Consider the following 17,355-nt stretch of genomic DNA (forward strand, 5'->3'; position numbering starts at 1 on the left):
GGGTAGGCAGGCTACAACGCTATTGTTGCCAAACATTTCACTTACAAGGTTACAGCCAATCAAGATAAACAGTTACTAACACGCTGCTTTTCCATTGGAGTTCTGATCAGCTGGTGCACAACCCACTGCTGGTTGCCAGTCCTCGCTTACGAATATTCCACAGATTCAGACCGCAAAGTCACCTTTTTATAGAGAGATCTGGCAACCTCATCTCGCGACTGAATCTGAATACCAATGGAACAGTTTCCAGCGTGCTCGGGGGTGAATAACCATGGGCGGATCTACCGGGGTGGCATATGCCACTCTAAAAGAAAGCCTTGCCACCCCTGCTGCTACCCCAGTTGGCAGCGACGAATTCAAAGAAAAATTACGGCCAATTTGACATTTACGTGCGCGAATTTCCAATGTCCGACTGTGGCGAATGCAGCACGAGATAACGCCAGAGATTGGTTGTTTTGGAAAATTGAGAGGCGCGAAGCGAGGGAGCCAGGAGTCGTGAGGAAAGGAGACACGGGAGGAAAGGGGTAAAAGCTGATTAACTATCTATCAAAAAAATGAAATTATAATGAATGAACAGTGCTAGTATAGTTGCGATGCTGATTTTGAGAGGATAAAAATCAGGTTGGAGAAGGTTATTTAGCTAACTATACATGTAAGGCAAAAAAAAAAGTGTGTTTCCGGTAACCCGACCGATCGAGAATTTCAGCGTCGAAATTGCCGACCGTAAAGTTTTTATTACAAATTTCCCTCGATATTTTAGTGTAAGTGGCGTTAGTTTGTCATAATTTTTTGTTTCAACGCATTCAAGTTGTGAAAGAAACGATAAAAAGTAAAATGTTTTGCCACTTCTATCAGCCCTCCTGGCTGTAATGCAAATTGCTTCCTCTTCAGTATACAAGTGCACTTCCATGGCAGGGAAAAACACTACATTTTGCCGCCTATGTAGTCCCCTATTTATACAAATAGGAGTCATTCAGGATTCAGCCATGTTTTTGCTCCGTGTTTTTGCTCGACCCAAGTTCTACAGTAGGCGAGGCGAGGCCGTCTGCTTTTAATGGAAGTAGCCTAGCCTAGGACGTTAAACCATATTTTCACGTTATTTCTTGATAAGGTGTTTTCACATTATTACATGAAAAATCATGAAATTACGTGATATGTTATTACATGATAAATATATTGTAAAAACGTGATAACTCTGTTAACAATATCTTTTCACGTAATTACTTGAGTCTAAGCCAATTTTTTTTTTTTTTTTGAGTGTGGCAGCAATACGCTTCCGCAGATCATAACTCAAACTCTTGCGATATTTTTTTTATTCGTTTAAAGATTTAAAACACTTATTTTATTATGATGTGTGGTATAAAGGATTCTGTGCCAAAATACTATTTTGTAAGATGTTTACTTGTGTTAATTTTTTCGAACAAAATAAAACAAAGTAAGAAAAAAAAATTTCCTACCTACCGACCTTATTTTAGTATTTCATGTTACCTGAAACACACTTTTTTTTTTTTTGACCTAATGTTAGCTAGGTCTGACATTAGTTTTGTGTAAAGTCGGCCACAAAAGTTAATATTGATTCACCGTCTGTCAAGGAAAACATTGCTATTGGCTGAAGCTTATGATTCAAATATTGAGGATCTTAAACATGAGTTACATCAGACGAGGAGAGTACTAGACAGAAAAAAGGGGGAACAGGAGAGTCCTACCACTCTCATGGAGTTCACTGGTTTTGGACCCATACCAAGATGATGTTGTTGTTTTTTTTTTTAGTTGTTCAGGTTGTGTAAAATAGCGGTTGTCTTGCCTGTGAGCATCCTGTGAACGAAGTTTTTCATCTCTCAGGCTCATAAAGACTTATTTGCGGTTGACTATGACAGAAAAGAGACTATCAAGTTTGGCTGTACTCAGCATTGAATCAAAGCACACAAAAGCATTAGATCTTGATAAATTTGTGAAGCGTTTTGCTGAGCAACATGGAAATCGCCGCATTCAGCTGTTGTAGGCATGACAAGTTCATGTTCTGCTCACTGGTGAGCCTTTACAAAGCGTGAGGAAAAAAACTATAAAATGTGACACTGGTGTAAATGGTTTAAATCATGCTGAACTTGAAGCAGTGTTGTTTTTGTTGTTTTTTAGTGTCTGTTCTTTTGCATATACAGTATAAAACTGTCCAGAAACGGTATAGACCTCATCTGAGAATGTGTGTTCTTCGTGAACAATAAAGGCATGAGATTAAGTTTATCTGTATGAGTTTGTAAATGGCAGTCTGTGCCCTTTTGTAGTGTGTACATACTATTTGTCGTCAAACTGTGATTAAATTCAGTATATATACATGTCTGTAATACGTATTTTTGTAACGTAGACTACGAAATGTACTTTTGCGCGCGTGCCGTGTCCCCGTGCATCCTTCTCACCTTTTTCACCCCTGACCAGTTTGCATGCCTGGGTTTTAGTGTAAACGCGAATCGTTTTAAGAACGTTAATCTGATGATCCGCTGATTCGACGTAATGTAAACGTAGCCTTAAAGGTACAAAAAAGGAACAGCTGGAGGACCAAATTGCAACTCATTAGGTTAATTGGCAATAGGTCATTAACATGACTGGGTATAAAAAGAGCATCTTGGAGTGGCAGCGGCTCTCAGAAGTAAAGATGGGAAGAGGATCACCAATCCCCCTAATTCTGCACCGACAAATAGTGGAGCAATATCAGAAAGGAGTTCGACAGTGTAAAATTGCAAAGAGTTTGAACATATCATCATCTACAGTGCATAATATCATCAAAAGATTCAGAGAATCTGGAAGAATCTCTGTGCGTAAGGGTCAAGGCCGGAAAACCATACTGGGTGCCCGTGATCTTCGGGCCCTTAGACGGCACTGCATCACATACAGGCATGCTTCTGTATTGGAAATCACAAAATGGGCTCAGGAATATTTCCAGAGAACATTATCTGTGAACATAATTCACCGTGCCATCCGCCGTTGCCAGCTAAAACTCTATAGTTCAAAGAAGAAGCCGTATCTAAACATGATCCAGAAGCGCAGCCGTCTTCTCTGGGCCAAGGCTCATTTAAAATGGACTGTGGCAAAGTGGAAAACTGTTCTGTGGTCAGACGAATCAAAATTTGAAGTTCTTTATGGAAATCAGGGACGCCGTGTCATTCGGACTAAAGAGGAGAAGGACGACCCGAGTTGTTATCAGCGCTCAGTTCAGAAGCCTGCATCTCTGATGGTATGGGGTTGCATTAGTGCGTGTGGCATGGGCAGCTTACACATCTGGAAAGACACCATCAATGCTGAAAGGTATATCCAGGTTCTAGAGCAACATATGCTCCCATCCAGACGACGTCTCTTTCAGGGAAGACCTTGCATTTTCCAACATGACAATGCCAAACCACATACTGCATCAATTACAGCATCATGGCTGCGTAGAAGAAGGGTCCGGGTACTGAACTGGCCAGCCTGCAGTCCAGATCTTTCACCCATAGAAAACATTTGGCGCATCATAAAACGGAAGATACGACAAAAAAGACCTAAGACAGTTGAGCAACTAGAATCCTACATTAGACAAGAATGGGTTAACATTCCTATCCCTAAACTTGAGCAACTTGTCTCCTCAGTCCCCAGACGTTTACAGACTGTTGTAAAGAGAAAAGGGGATGTCTCACAGTGGTAAACATGGCCTTGTCCCAACTTTTTTGAGATGTGTTGTTGTCATGAAATTTAAAATCACCTAATTTTTCTCTTTAAATGATACATTTTCTCAGTTTAAACATTTGATATGTCATCTATGTTCTATTCTGAATAAAATCTGGAATTTTGAAACTTCCACATCATTGCATTTCGTTTTTATTTACAATTTGTACATTGTCCCAACTTCTTTGGAATCAGGGTTGTACAACGTGATGTATTTTTGGGAACGAACCAAAAATCGTCATCACTGACAAAATTGTGCTTTCAAAGGAATAGAACACTTCAGGGTGTGATGATGTTGGAGAATAATCAACATCAGGATGATAACAGTAACTCCACATTGTCAGGTCGCTGCATCGTTGATTATTTTCCTCTAACAGCATGTCCCATTGGGTCCTGTTTTATTCCTTACTTTATACTTTCTCTTAACATTATAAGGCGTGTTTGCTATACAGGTCTCAGTGTACTCGTCACTATAGAAACGCTAACAGCAAGAGTCGAGCGAGAACATTAATGTAAAGCAGTGATTTGAATTACTCTCTTACGCTGCTGTTAAAGAAACTGGAGAAAATTCTCAAGAACCAGTAAATGATGTTGGATTCCTTCGATGATCAGGGAAACAGGGCTCAGGTTTGATTACATCCATTTCTCAAATAGTGCTATAACTTTCAAAACACTTGACTGCTCATGTTATGTGCCAAAGAGGTTGGCGTGAGAGGATTTTTAAATGTTAGCGTTCGTCTCTTCTTCACACACAGCAGAGATAAGGAGCAGTGTTCTGTACTTTAGATTCACACTCCTATAATAACTTCACCTCTCCACTGTTCCCTCTCATCATCCTCTCTATCACACGCCTGCCTGACGCTTATCTAACGTCTGGAGCGCCGAGTGGCCTTCACACACTCAAATGCCACAGCCGTGGATGTGTGGCAGGGCGTGCGCGTGTGTGTAAACGATGTAGGATATACTGAAGAAGTAAAATACCATTGACTTCTTTGTTTGCTTCAGTTCCGTTTCTTCTTCTTCTTTTTTTTTATGCACATTTCAGTTTAGTGATCATTGATGTGGTGCGATAGCTGTTTAAGACAGCGTGATGGTTTCACTACATCACAGTGTTTTATATTTTAAAGAGAAACATGACAAAAGACTAGAGTTGGAAAACAAATATTAAATTATCAGTTGAAGAAATTGCTAGAATTCTTCTTTTTTTGCGAATTGATGCGAATAATGCTTAGTTTACAAATTCTCACTTTTGCATTTTATTATTATTATTATTTTTTTTTTTATAATGCATTCAGATAGAGGATATACAGTCAAGCCGGAAAGTCTGCACACCCCTTTCACCTTCTCAACGTTTTATTACATTACAGACTTATTCTACAATAGATTGAGTTCATTTTTTGCCACAAAATTCTCCACAAAGTGCAAACAGGTTTTTAGACATTGATGCTAATTTATTAAAAATCAAAATGTAAACTATCATATGTACACAAGTGTGCACACCCTTTGATATGACCCCCAAAAGTGAGCTGAGGTGCATTTTGTTTCCACTGATACTGCTTGAGATGTTTCTACAACTTAATTGGAGTCCACCTGCGGTAAATTCAATTGCTTGGACATGACTGGGGATTGCCAAGACCTGCCTATATGAGGCCCCACAGTTGACAGTGCGTGTCACAGGAATTATCTGCAGACCTCAGAAACAGGATTATGTCAAGGCATAGATCTGGAGAAGGGTGGCGGCACGGTGGTGTAGTGGTTAGCGCTGTCGCCTCACAGCAAGAAGGTCCTGGGTTCGAGCCCCATGGCCGGCGAGGGCCTTTCTGTGTGGAGTTTGCATGTTCTCCCCGTGTCCGCGTGGGTTTCCTCTGGGTGCTCCGGTTTCCCCCACAGTCCAAAGACATGCAGGTTAGGTTAACTGGTGACTCTAAATTGACCGTAGGTGTGAATGTGAGTGTGAATGGTTGTCTGTGTCTATGTGTCAGCCCTGTGATGACCTGGCGACTTGTCCAGGGTGTACCCCGCCTTTCGCCCGTAGTCAGCTGGGATAGGCTCCAGCTTGCCTGCGACCCTGTAGAAGGATAAAGCGGCTAGAGATAATGAGATGAGATGAGATCTGGAGAAGGGTACAGAAAAATTGCTGCAGCTTTACAGGTCCCAAAGAGCACAGTGGCCACCATCATTTGTAAATGGAAGAAGTTTGGAACCACCAAGAATCTTCCTAGACCTGGCTGCCCGGCCAAACCGAGCGATCGGGGAAGATGGGCCTTGGCCAGGGAGGTGAGCAGGAACCCGAGGGTCACTCTGGCAGAGCTCCAACATATCCTTGTGGAGATGGGAGAACCTTTCAGAAGATTAACCATCCAGACAGCACTCCACAAATCAGGCCTTTATGGTAGAGTAGCCAGACGGAAGCCACTCCTTAGTAAAAGGCACACGACAGCCCGCTTGGAGTTTGCCAAAAGGCACCTAGAGGACTCTCAAACCATGAGAAACAAGATTCTCTGGTCTGATGAAGCCAAAATTGAACTTTTTGGTATGAATACCAAGCGTCATGTCTGGAGGAAACCAGGCACCGCTCATCACCTGGCTAATGCCATCCCTACAGTGAAGCATGGCGGTGGCAGCATCATGGTGTGGGGATGTTTTTCAGCAGTGGGAACAGGGTGGCTAGTCCTGATAGAGGGAAAGATGAATGCAGCTAAGTACACTGAGATCCTTGAAGAAAACCTGCTCCAGAGTGCTCTGGACCTCAGACTGGGGCGAAGGTTTACCTTCCAACATGACAACGACCCAAAGCACACAGCCAAGAGTACAGAGGAGTGGCTTCGGAGAAAGTCTGTGAATGTCCTTGAGTGGCCCAGCCAGAGCCCAGACCTGAATCCAATTGAACATCTGTGGAAGGAGCTGAAAATGGCTGTGTACCGATGCTCCCCATCCAACTTGACGGAGCTTGCAAGGATATGCCAAGAGGAATGGGCAAAAATGTCCAAAAACAAGTGTACCAAGCTCATAGCTTCTTTCCCAAGACGCCTTGAAGCTGTAATGGCTGCCAAAGGTGCATCAACCAAGTATTAGGCTAAGGGTGTGGTACAGATATGTAACCCCTAAATAACCTATTTTTGCCAGTAAAATAAAATTGCATATTTTCTAAAAACCTGCTTTCACTGTCATTATGGGCCATTTTGTGTAGAGTTTTGTGACAAAATATGAACTCAGTCTACACAGATTTATCTTGTTAAAACGTGATAAATTGTTTCATGTTATAATGTGATTTCTTATGTGAAACTCGCGTTTGAATGAGGAAATGGCGTGTGGAGAACGGACAAACTGAGAAATATGGCTCATTTACACAATTTACGTTCTTACCTTCCCAAGACCAACTGTTCTCTTTATAATGTGACATGTTTAATGTTATTACAGTATAATTTATCATGTTTTAGCACAGAACGTTTCACATCATAACAAGATAAATAGTTTGTTATAACAAGAAATGTTTCTTGTTATAAAGTGATGTTTGTACCCTCACTGGCCACTTTAATAGGAACTTGTTCTTGATTGTAAGATCCCTGTTCTTGGCTGCAGGACTGGAACCCAATGTGTTCTTCTGCTGTTGCATGCTGAGATGCTTTTCTGCTCACCACGGTTGTAAAGAGTTGCTATGAGTTACTATATCCTTCCTAGCAGCTTGAACCAATCTGGCCTGAGTTTCCCAAAAGCATCGCAGCGCAAAGATCATGGTAGAGCGAGCAGCACAATGAAAACTCACTCTCTCTCTCCTAGTTAAGATGCTCTTAGCATTAAGAGGCTTTTCGGAAACCCGCCACTGGACATTTTCCTCTGAGCTCTCTTATCAACAAGGCGTTTGTTTCCACCCACAGAACCGTCGCTCACTCTGCCAAGGAAAAAGAAGACGCGTTTATTTGTCACATGCACACACAAGTACAGTCCTCTGCATTTAACCCATCTGAAGCAGTGAGCACACACATGCACACACACATACCCAGAGCAGTGGGCAGCTATGCTACAGGGCACTTCAGCCCAACCTCAGCCCGAGGCCGCCACCTGCATGTCTTTGGACTGTGGGGGAAACCGGAGCACCCGGAGGAAACCCACATAGACATGGGGAGAACATGCAAACTCCACACAGAAAGACCCCCGTCGGCCACTGGGCTCGAACCCAGAACCTTCTTGCTGTGAGGCGACAGCGCTAACCACTACACCACCGTGCCGCCCTCACAATAAACCTTTCTTTGTTATACCCCCTGCAAACAAAGTTGGGGGGGGGGGGGGGGGGTGTATGTAGGAATCTCCTTGTCCGGCTGGCCGGCCGGCCGTCTGTCCATGTGTCTTGTAAGCACAACTCCTCCTAAACGGTTTTATGGATTTTGATGAAACTTTACACAGTTGCAGGATACCACCTGAAGATGTGCATGAAGGAAAATAATCCCGGCCCGATGTTTCAAAGGGGAGATAATTCAATTAATTCCCTTACATATGGCAATATATGATGACAGGCTTGTAAGCAGGGGGTATTCTGTAGTGAGTTTACTCACAGCTCTAGTTCTTTCTTTCTTTCTTTCTTTCTTTCTGGCTTGGTAGAAGTAAAAAAAAAAATACATATTGCAAATTGGTAACAGAAATATAACTTATCTTTCCCTGACAAATACTCATTTCAGAATATTCCCGGTGGGCAATAGCCTATTCAAAAAAAAAAAAAAAGTAAGGACAATATATTTTTGTAATAAGTAAAAATAGATTAATTATAGCGTTTTGTTAAAAAATAAAAAAAAGTCTCAACCAGGCAACAACAAATTAAAATGAGCTTCATTCTTTTATTATTTATCATTTACTGCAGCTTTTTTATTTTATTTTTTATTTTTCAGGAATCTAATGAGTCAAAAATATAACTGAAGACAAATATTACTTATGGAATGAGTTAGAAAATTGAAGTGAAAAATAAAGTCATAGTAAATGATAAAAGGAGGAGAAATTACGATTATAATTGTAATAATTATAACAGTATTTATGCTGTTTACTGAGATTTAATTCATAAAAATGAAGTCTTCAGAAATTAATTTTAAAAAAAATTAACTCCGTGTGTAATCAGTGTTTGTATTCGGTTACATTTTTGACTCATTAGATTAGTGAGTAATGCCTAACTATTCCAGGTGAAGATGTTGCTATTCGGTCTGGTTCTGTCCCGTTTCTGCTGATACCGAGATGTGCAGTCCAGTCCATCCTTCTGACTGAATAATGTTTCCGTGTGGTCGGCTTTCTCGTCTTCTCGCTCTTTTCTGACAGAGCCATCCAGCTTGTCCTTGTCTTATCTTCCTCTGTGCTGCTGTTTTATCTGCCGCAGCTCTGTGAGTCCCTGGAGGACCTGCAGAATGTCAACGGGCTGCTGAGGACCGAAGGCCAGTCCATGTGGAGCATGTTGGGAAGCATCCTCGGGCAGGTACGCTTTTTCCTTCTCCACGTCTACCCTGACCTTTTAACCAGCTCCTATTCAATACACAGCCTTCTTTACTCACACCGCACACCATCAGTCCATCTGTACGCGTCAGATATTTAATAAATCCTGCTATTCACTGGATGGTCGATGAGGTGCTTGAATATGACAGGGATTGAAAGTCAGAGATCTTTACCAAATGCCGTGACTCCACGATTTATAATTGCTTACTGTATGTAAAGAATAAAACATGTTTGTAGGGAAATAATCAGTGACGGCGTGGTGTGATGCCACTGTCCGTTATCAATGTGTCCTCAAGTGTTTTTTGTCTTCTACCACAGCAGCTTGCCAACGGTTTCAGCTTTGTATTTATTAAAGAATGTCATACTTTTTATCCATTTATAGTTGTGTTTAATGTTTAACGGGAGAAGTCATGGCCGAATGGTTAGAGAAGCAGCTTTATCTATATTGTACTAGAAGGACACTCGGTAGAGTTCATACCTCCACCAAGCGACATATTCAGATTTGCATCCAAATATGTAACCAGCTACATTTGGTGGAGGAACTACATACAGTGGCGCTTGAAAGTTTGTGAACCCTTTAGAATTTTCTATATTTCTGCATACATATGACCTAAAACATCATCAGATTTTCACACAAGTCCTAAAAGTAGATAAAGAGAACCCAGTTAAATAAACGAAACAAAAAAAATATTATACTTGGTCATTTATTTATTGAGGAAAATGATCCAATATTACATATCTGTGAGTGGCAAAAGTATGTGACCCTTTGCTTTCAGTATCTGGTGTGACCCCCTTGTGCAGCAATAACTGCAACTAAACGTTTGCGGTAGCTGTTGATCAGTCCTGCACACCGGCTTGGAGGAATTTTAGCCCGTTCCTCCGTACAGAACAGCTTCAACTCTGGGATGTTGGTGGGTTTCCTCACATGAACTGCTCGCTTCAGGTCTTTCCACAACATTTCGATTGGATTAAGGTCAGGACTTTGACTTGGCCATTCCAAAACATTAACTTTATTTTGTTGTTGTTTGCTTGTTTGTTTGTTTTGTGTATATGCTTTTTTATCTGTTTTGTACTATGAGAGCTAAGTGAACTGGAGTCAAATTCCTCGTATGTGTCCACATACCTGGCAATAAAAGTGTCTCTGATTCTGATTCTTCTTTAGCCATTCTTTGGTAGAATGACTTGTGTGCTTAGGGTCGTTGTCTTGCTGCATGACCCACCTTCTCTTGAGATTCAGTTCATGGACAGATGTCCTGACATTTTCCTTTAGAATTCGCTGGTATAATTCAGAATTCATTGTTCCATCAATGATGGCAAGCCGTCCTGGCCCAGATGCAGCAAAACAGGCCCAAACCATGATACTACCACCACCATGTTTCACAGATGGGATAAGGTTCTTGTGCTGGAATGCAGTGTTTTCCTTTCTCCAAACATAACGCTTCTCATTTAAACCAAAAAGTTCTATTTTGGGGCGGCACGGTGGTGTAGTGGTTAGCGCTGCCGCCTCACAGCAAGAAGGTCCGGGTTCGAGCCCTGTGGCCAGCGAGGGCCTTTCTGTGTGGAGTTTGCATGTTCTCCCCGTGTCCGCGTGGGTTTCCTCCGGGTGCTCCGGTTTCCCCCACAGTCCAAAGACATGCAGGTTAGGTTAACTGGTGACTCTAAATTGACCGTAGGTGTGAATGTGAGTGTGAATGGTTGTCTGTGTCTATGTGTCAGCCCTGTGATGACCTGGCGACTTGTCCAGGGTGTACCCCGCCTTTCGCCCATAGTCAGCTGTGATAGGTACCAGCTTGCCTGCGACCCTGTAGAACAGGATAAAGCGGCTAGAGATAATGAGATGAGAAGTTCTATTTTGGTCTCATCCGTCCACAAAAAAATTTTCAAATAGCCTTCTGGCTTGTCTTTAGCGAACTGCAGACGAGCAGCAGTGTTCTTTTTGGAGAGCAGTGGCTTTCTCCTTGCAACCCTGCCATGCACACCATTGTTGTTCAGTGTTTTCCTGATGGTGGATTCATGAACATTAGCATTAGCCAATGTGAGAGAGGCCTTCAGTTGCTTAGAAGTTACCCTGGTGTCCTTTGTAACCTCGCCGACTATTACACGCCTTGCTCTTGGAATGATTTTTGTTGGTCGACTACTCCTGGGGAGGGTAACAATAGTCTTTAATTTCCTCCCTTTGTACACAATCTATTTAACTGTGGATTGGTGGAGTCCAAACTCTTTAGAGATGGTTTTGTAACCTTTTCCAGCCTGATGAGCATCAACAATGCTTTTTCTGAGGTCCTCAGAAATCTCCTTTGTTCGTGCCATGATCCACTTCCACAAACATGTGTTGTGAAGATCAGACTTTGATAGATCCCTGTTCTTTAAATAAAACAGGGTGCCCACTCGCACCTGATTGTCATCCCACTGATTGAAAACACCTGACTCTAATTTCACCTTCAAATTAACTGCTAATCCTCGAGGGTCACATACTTTTGCCACTCACAGATATGTAATATTGGATCATTTTCCTCAATAAATAAATGACCAAGTATAATATTTTTGTCTCATTTGTTTAACTGGGTTCTCTTTATCTACTTTTAGGACTTGTGTGAAAATCTGATGATGTTTTAGGTCATATTTATGCAGAAATATAGAAAATTCTAAAGGGTTCACAAACTTTCAAGCACCACTGTACGGGGAGAAGTCATGGCCTAAAGGTTAGAGAAGCAGCTTTGGGACTAAAAGGTCACTGGTTTGATTCTCTGGACCAGCAGGAATGGCTGCCCTTGAGTAAGGCATCCAACCCCCGACTGCTCTCCAGGCTGCTCTGGGTAATTTATACTTCACTCTGGATACGTCTGCTCAATACTTTTTGTGCCACTTATATTATTAACGAATGACGAAATCCTCCTTGAGAACTGTATCGTACCAATTTGGATTGCTTTTCTCTGAGAATATAAAACAGTTCTTGGCACTGGGGGTCACTTTTTCGACCCTGCTGCGTTTAATAATAGTTGAAACTGCTATTAAAGGTACAACACTAATACTTGTGTAATGGCTAGTAATTACTACATTTAGTGAAAGCTTCCCAAAATAAAGTCGGTAGGCGATGGTCTAATTGTGTTGAAATTAGAGTTTGGTGGAAAGTTCATCAAAAGTTCAGTTCTCACAGGAAGGGGTCGCGCTTCTCTGGGATCTGATCCTTCAGTAACTGCGCGTGCTTATCGCACTCATTTTTCAACAGCACTGCATTTGCTCGTTAAATCACTTCAACTAAAATGATCTCGGGGGGTGGGGCGCAGGAAAAAAAAAGTACTTCTGATAACGTTTTCCTTTTCTTGCTTTCAGTATCTGAACCAGCATGTGTCAGCATTTTAAGAGCATTCTTTGATGTAACTGTAGCGCACTTTGAAATGATTGGGATTTCATTCAAAGAGAAAGTTTTCATGAGAACAGGGTTAAGGAACGAGTCATATCTGACATCCACACCCACTGGAGCATCAGGTTCCTGTTCTTGACTGACAACAGTGGAAACTAACGTGCACTTCTGCTGTTATAGCCCATCCACCTCATGCTTCATGTTGTGAATTTTGAGATGCTTTTCTGCTCAGCACGGTTGTAAAGAGTTGTTATTTGAGTTACTGTAGACTGGTCAGCTCCAAACCAGTCTGGTCATTCTCTTCTGACCGCCCTCATCTCTCAGCAGCAAGGCATTTCCACCCATACGTCTGACGCTCACTGGATGGGTTTTGTTTTTCGCACCGCTCTACGTAAACTCGAGAGACTTTTGCGGGTGAAAATCAGTTTCGGAGTTCAGCAGGTTCTGAAATACCAGTTTCTCAAACCAACATGCCTGTCAGCAATAACTTTGTTTATATATAGAAATTCCAGGTTATGAGTTTTAGTTGAATACATATTTTTACCTTATTGCACCAAAGTGAGTCACATTTTTGCCCTTTAAAGTGAATGAATTTGTTTTCCCTTGTACAAAGAACCAATCGTTATGTTGATTGACCATGTGTTTTCGAAACATAGCTGATCCAAAAAGCCATAAATTAATGGAAAATCAAAGAAATCAGCCGATTTTCACGGAATCTGCCGAGACTGAACTGGAAGATCCTGAAGCGGTGCGTGATGTTGTGTAACAATCCAGGTATCAGTTTCATTCCTGTGCGCAGCAGTGGTTAGACCAGTCTCGATATGGAATCACGTTTTGGAGAGAATTCTGATAGTGACTGGGATTCTTTTATGTCGAATGAAGGGGCAGATGATTATCAAGTATATTCCGGAGTAGACGGTTCTCTTTTTGAGCCCCCAAGATGAGAAACAGATGCCAGTTCACTCAGTTCACGACAGTCCCGCTCACCGCCGATAGCGCACCACCAGCCAGAGAGAACTGGAAACGCAGATTGGTTTGTGGATTTTTATTCTAAGCTGGCCACTGCAAAATATCGGGAAAATATTTGCATGTACCTCAATAAATGCAGAAATATAATCTTTAAAATGTACACTTATTCAATGTAATTACTGAAAGAAAATATGAAGTGGGCGATAATGGGGGAATCGACGAACTGTCCAAATGTCAGATCAAATGTTATTTATTAAATAAATGGGCTTCTTTTTGCTCCAGTAATTCTCATGTGGTCGTTCTGGTGGTGATGAGCACTTGATGAATCGGATTTATTATTAGTAGGCGACATGAAATCTGCCCTCTTCGTTTGCACGAACCTCACCCACTGTCGCTTTAGATTAGGGTCAATTCTTGGAAATTTCTGAACTGAATGTCCTGTTGTTTATGGATTTGAGCATCCAAACACAACTCGGCACTTTCACGTCGTTATTTTTGTAACATTCCAACAACAATATCCAATTTCAATGAGTAAACCAGCACGGAGTCAGATGAACCGAAATGACCCAGATAACCGGGGTTCCACGCATGATGTCATGCGAGATTAGCCCTGGGCAAGGCTGCCTTTTTCCGGGATCCGGACGCCGCGATTTATCGATAGTTTTGTGTTTGATAATAAAATAACAAATAATTAATATTCTTTTTCCCCCTGCTTTATTAATTCATTTTGGTCGTTACTATTGATGTGTATTAATTTTAAAGCATTACACTAAGTCATTACAGACACTTTTTAAAGAAACTGCAGCATCTTTTATCTGTTTCAGCTTCTAATGTACCAGATCCTTTATTATTTCTGTCAGTCTTCTTTTTTATAAGTAGGTACCCCAAGGCATTTTTTGTTTGTTTTGTTTTCTGTGGTCGTTTCTCATACAATAATCCACCAGAAAGAGCATGAAAAAACGAAAACAATGATACCTCATTCACTAAGAGAGTTTTATTGCTTTTGAAATTACAGCAATTAGAAATATTTAAGATTACTTGGTTTCGGACGGTTTTTACACTAAAAATGCCCAAAACTGCATTTTCAAAGATTGGTAAAATCATAAATATGTTAAAATATCTGTTGCTATACATTTTCTAGCACACTTTTGTACAGTGCTATTTTTTCCAATGTATTATCTGAAGGACAAATTAAAATATTTGACTATTAAAAATAAAAAAAATTTCATTTTCTACTTGTCAAAATGGCCGAGTCGACAGATTTGTCGATTTTCAAAGGTAAATCTGCCATAATTTTCTTAATGTTGGTGCTATTAACATCAGGTCTGAACTGCTATCTAACTTAAAACGTTCCCTTTTTACAATTTACAGTTTTACTAGACAGCAGCTTTGTGAAAATAATGAAATATGATGAAATCTAAAAATGTATTGATGAATGAGTAAGTTAACGAAATCTACATCCTTCTTTTGCATCATCATTCAATAGTTACTGCTCACAAATTGACTGGGTAAGTCCTTTGTCTTTCAAATGAATATGTATTTATATGGTCATGTGACCTTACTAACGAAGTGTTAATTCATAGCAAAACAAGTATGTGATCAGTAAAGTCGATAAAGAAGCAGTACCAATATCTACAGATACAGTGGTGTGCAAAAGACTTAGGCACATGTAAAGAAATGCTGTAGACCAAAAATGGCTTAAGAAATTATTAAATGAAATGTTTCAACATTAAAAAATACTATAAACAGTAATCAGTAAGCCATAATAAATGAACCAAAGTCAATATTTGTTAGTTTTGTTAGTTTTATAAGGAAATGAGCTGTAGGTTTTACTGACGGCCAAAATTCATCCATTTTATTTTTAACGTTATATGCAGGTAAAAGACGAACTAAATCATCTAGAATTTGTTTTTGATATTCAAGATTGTTGATGTTGACCACTTTTAATGGCCACCAAATTTCACATGGATATCTTAAAGCGTTTTTGAGTTGTAAGTACAAACGTCACCCAAAAATGGCCATTTTTGAGTGTTATGCTGTCTCATTAAAAAAAACTATTTTCAAACTAAAATAAATTGGGTTTTTTATGCTTTTTTTTCAACTAAAATCTATTTATCCTATTAGAGCATTTCCTTAGTTAAATTTTAGTACTTAAATCAAGAAAATTGGTGGATATTAGAGAAAGTTATGGCTGAATAACAGAAAGAGGTGCTTTTGCCAAAAACTCAAAATTACAAAGGGTATTCTTTGTTATATGCTTGTAAAATAGTGCAAACAACAGAGTTTAAGAATACAAATTAACTTGTTCGACTTGTTTTTAATTATGACTCCCAGAATGATTACTTTTTTGCAAGCAAAGATAACATATCAAAATTTACGGGGATTCAAATTCAGAATTTTGAGGAAACAAGAATTTGTAGTGTCCGTAACCAGGCAGTTCTATCTTTTAATGTATTTATCATAGAACAGTAATCTTTATCAGTTTTAAACATCTTCATTAGTTAAGCAAGAAAGCCAAAATATTTTTAATATAAGTTCATTTAAAGTTGCATTTTTTTGAGCTTGGAAAGGTTATGGACACGACAAAAATTGCTGCCAAGTTTCAGTATGAAAATTTCCTTACTTATTATTGGCTTATATTTTGATTTCTTGATCAAAAAAAGGTTATTTTTCATTGTGTATCATTACATCATTTATCCACTATTGGAAAATACAAAGACTTTGGCTGATGCAGCAATGTTTACGATGTCATGTTGCATCATCCAAAGAATCTGTATGAAAACAGTTCAAGGCTAGTCAAATACTATCACAAAATCCTGCCAAAAGCCCTAAGCAATGGAAACCAACAATGTTGCAAGGTTCAGTGATGCCCCAGGTATGCATATAAAACCATGACTCAGTTCATATATGTGAAAGTTCATTTTTCCACCACTTTAGTGGACGAATACCATGTTTTGACCATGAGCATCTTACAGAACCAGCCTCGGTTCTTCTGGACACTTTAGCTGTCACACTTCTTAATTTTGCACCAAAACCCAGCAGCCTTCATTATGTTTTGTTTTTTAATCTGAAAAGTGGGGTGGCACGGTGGTGTAGTGGTTAGCGCTGTCGCCTCACAGCAAGAAGGTCCGGGTTCGAGCCCCGTGGCCGGCGAGGGCCTTTCTGTGCGGAGTTTGCATGTTCTCCCCGTGTCCGCATGGGTTTCCTCCGGGTGCTCCGGTTTCCCCCACAGTCCAAAGACATGCAGGTTAGGTTAACTGGTGACTCTAAATTGAGCGTAGGTGTGAATGTGAGTGTGAATGGTTGTCTGTGTCTATGTGTCAGCCCTGTGATGACCTGGCGACTTGTCCAGGGTGTACCCCGCCTTTCGCCTGTAGTCAGCTGGGATAGGCTCCAGCTTGCCTGCGACCCTGTAGAACAGGATAAAGCGGCTACAGATAATGAGATGAGATGAATCTGAAAAGTGCGCTCTTATGTAATATACTGCTCAGATATTTTTTCTGTAACATTTAATTTTGTGCTGAAAAAAAAACCCCGAACGTTCGGACTCTAAAATGTTTTTGTACCGACTCGATAATGTAGAAGTCAGAAAATAGAAATCGATAACAAAGTTTGTATGGAAAAAAAAATAGGGTGCCTAAGACTTTTGCACAGTACTGTATGTAATGCATGTACAATGTATTTAAACTATTTAATCCCTATAATATGTCCTTAACTTTTAATGCCCCTAGGCCTACATAATTTAAAATTGATAAAGTTATACATGTGGTATTTTGGGATAATAATATTTAATATTTATTTTATTATGTTTCCTGAAAGCTGCTGCTGTGGTAAGAAATATAATTTATTTTTATTGG

The 17,355-nt window shown here is 40.3% G+C and overlaps 1 protein-coding gene across 6 annotated transcripts in view; it reads left to right on the forward strand.

Annotated features, from left to right (window-relative positions):
- Nucleotides 1-17,355, forward strand: part of phf14 (PHD finger protein 14) — a 284,756-nt gene that overhangs the window by 145,000 nt on the left and 122,401 nt on the right. For 5 of the 6 annotated variants that reach the window (XM_060904723.1, XM_060904724.1, XM_060904726.1 and 2 more), the window contains one exon: nt 9,053-9,148. The exons of the other annotated variant lie outside the window; for it this stretch is intronic. In XM_060904723.1, the coding sequence (XP_060760706.1) occupies nt 9,053-9,148 (96 nt within the window). The remainder of the gene's footprint in view (nt 1-9,052; nt 9,149-17,355) is intronic. 6 annotated transcript variants of the gene reach the window in all.

The sequence above is a fragment of the Neoarius graeffei genome, chromosome 22 (genome assembly GCF_027579695.1).
Source record: "Neoarius graeffei isolate fNeoGra1 chromosome 22, fNeoGra1.pri, whole genome shotgun sequence".
In the NCBI taxonomy this organism is placed as follows: domain Eukaryota; kingdom Metazoa; phylum Chordata; class Actinopteri; order Siluriformes; family Ariidae; genus Neoarius; species Neoarius graeffei.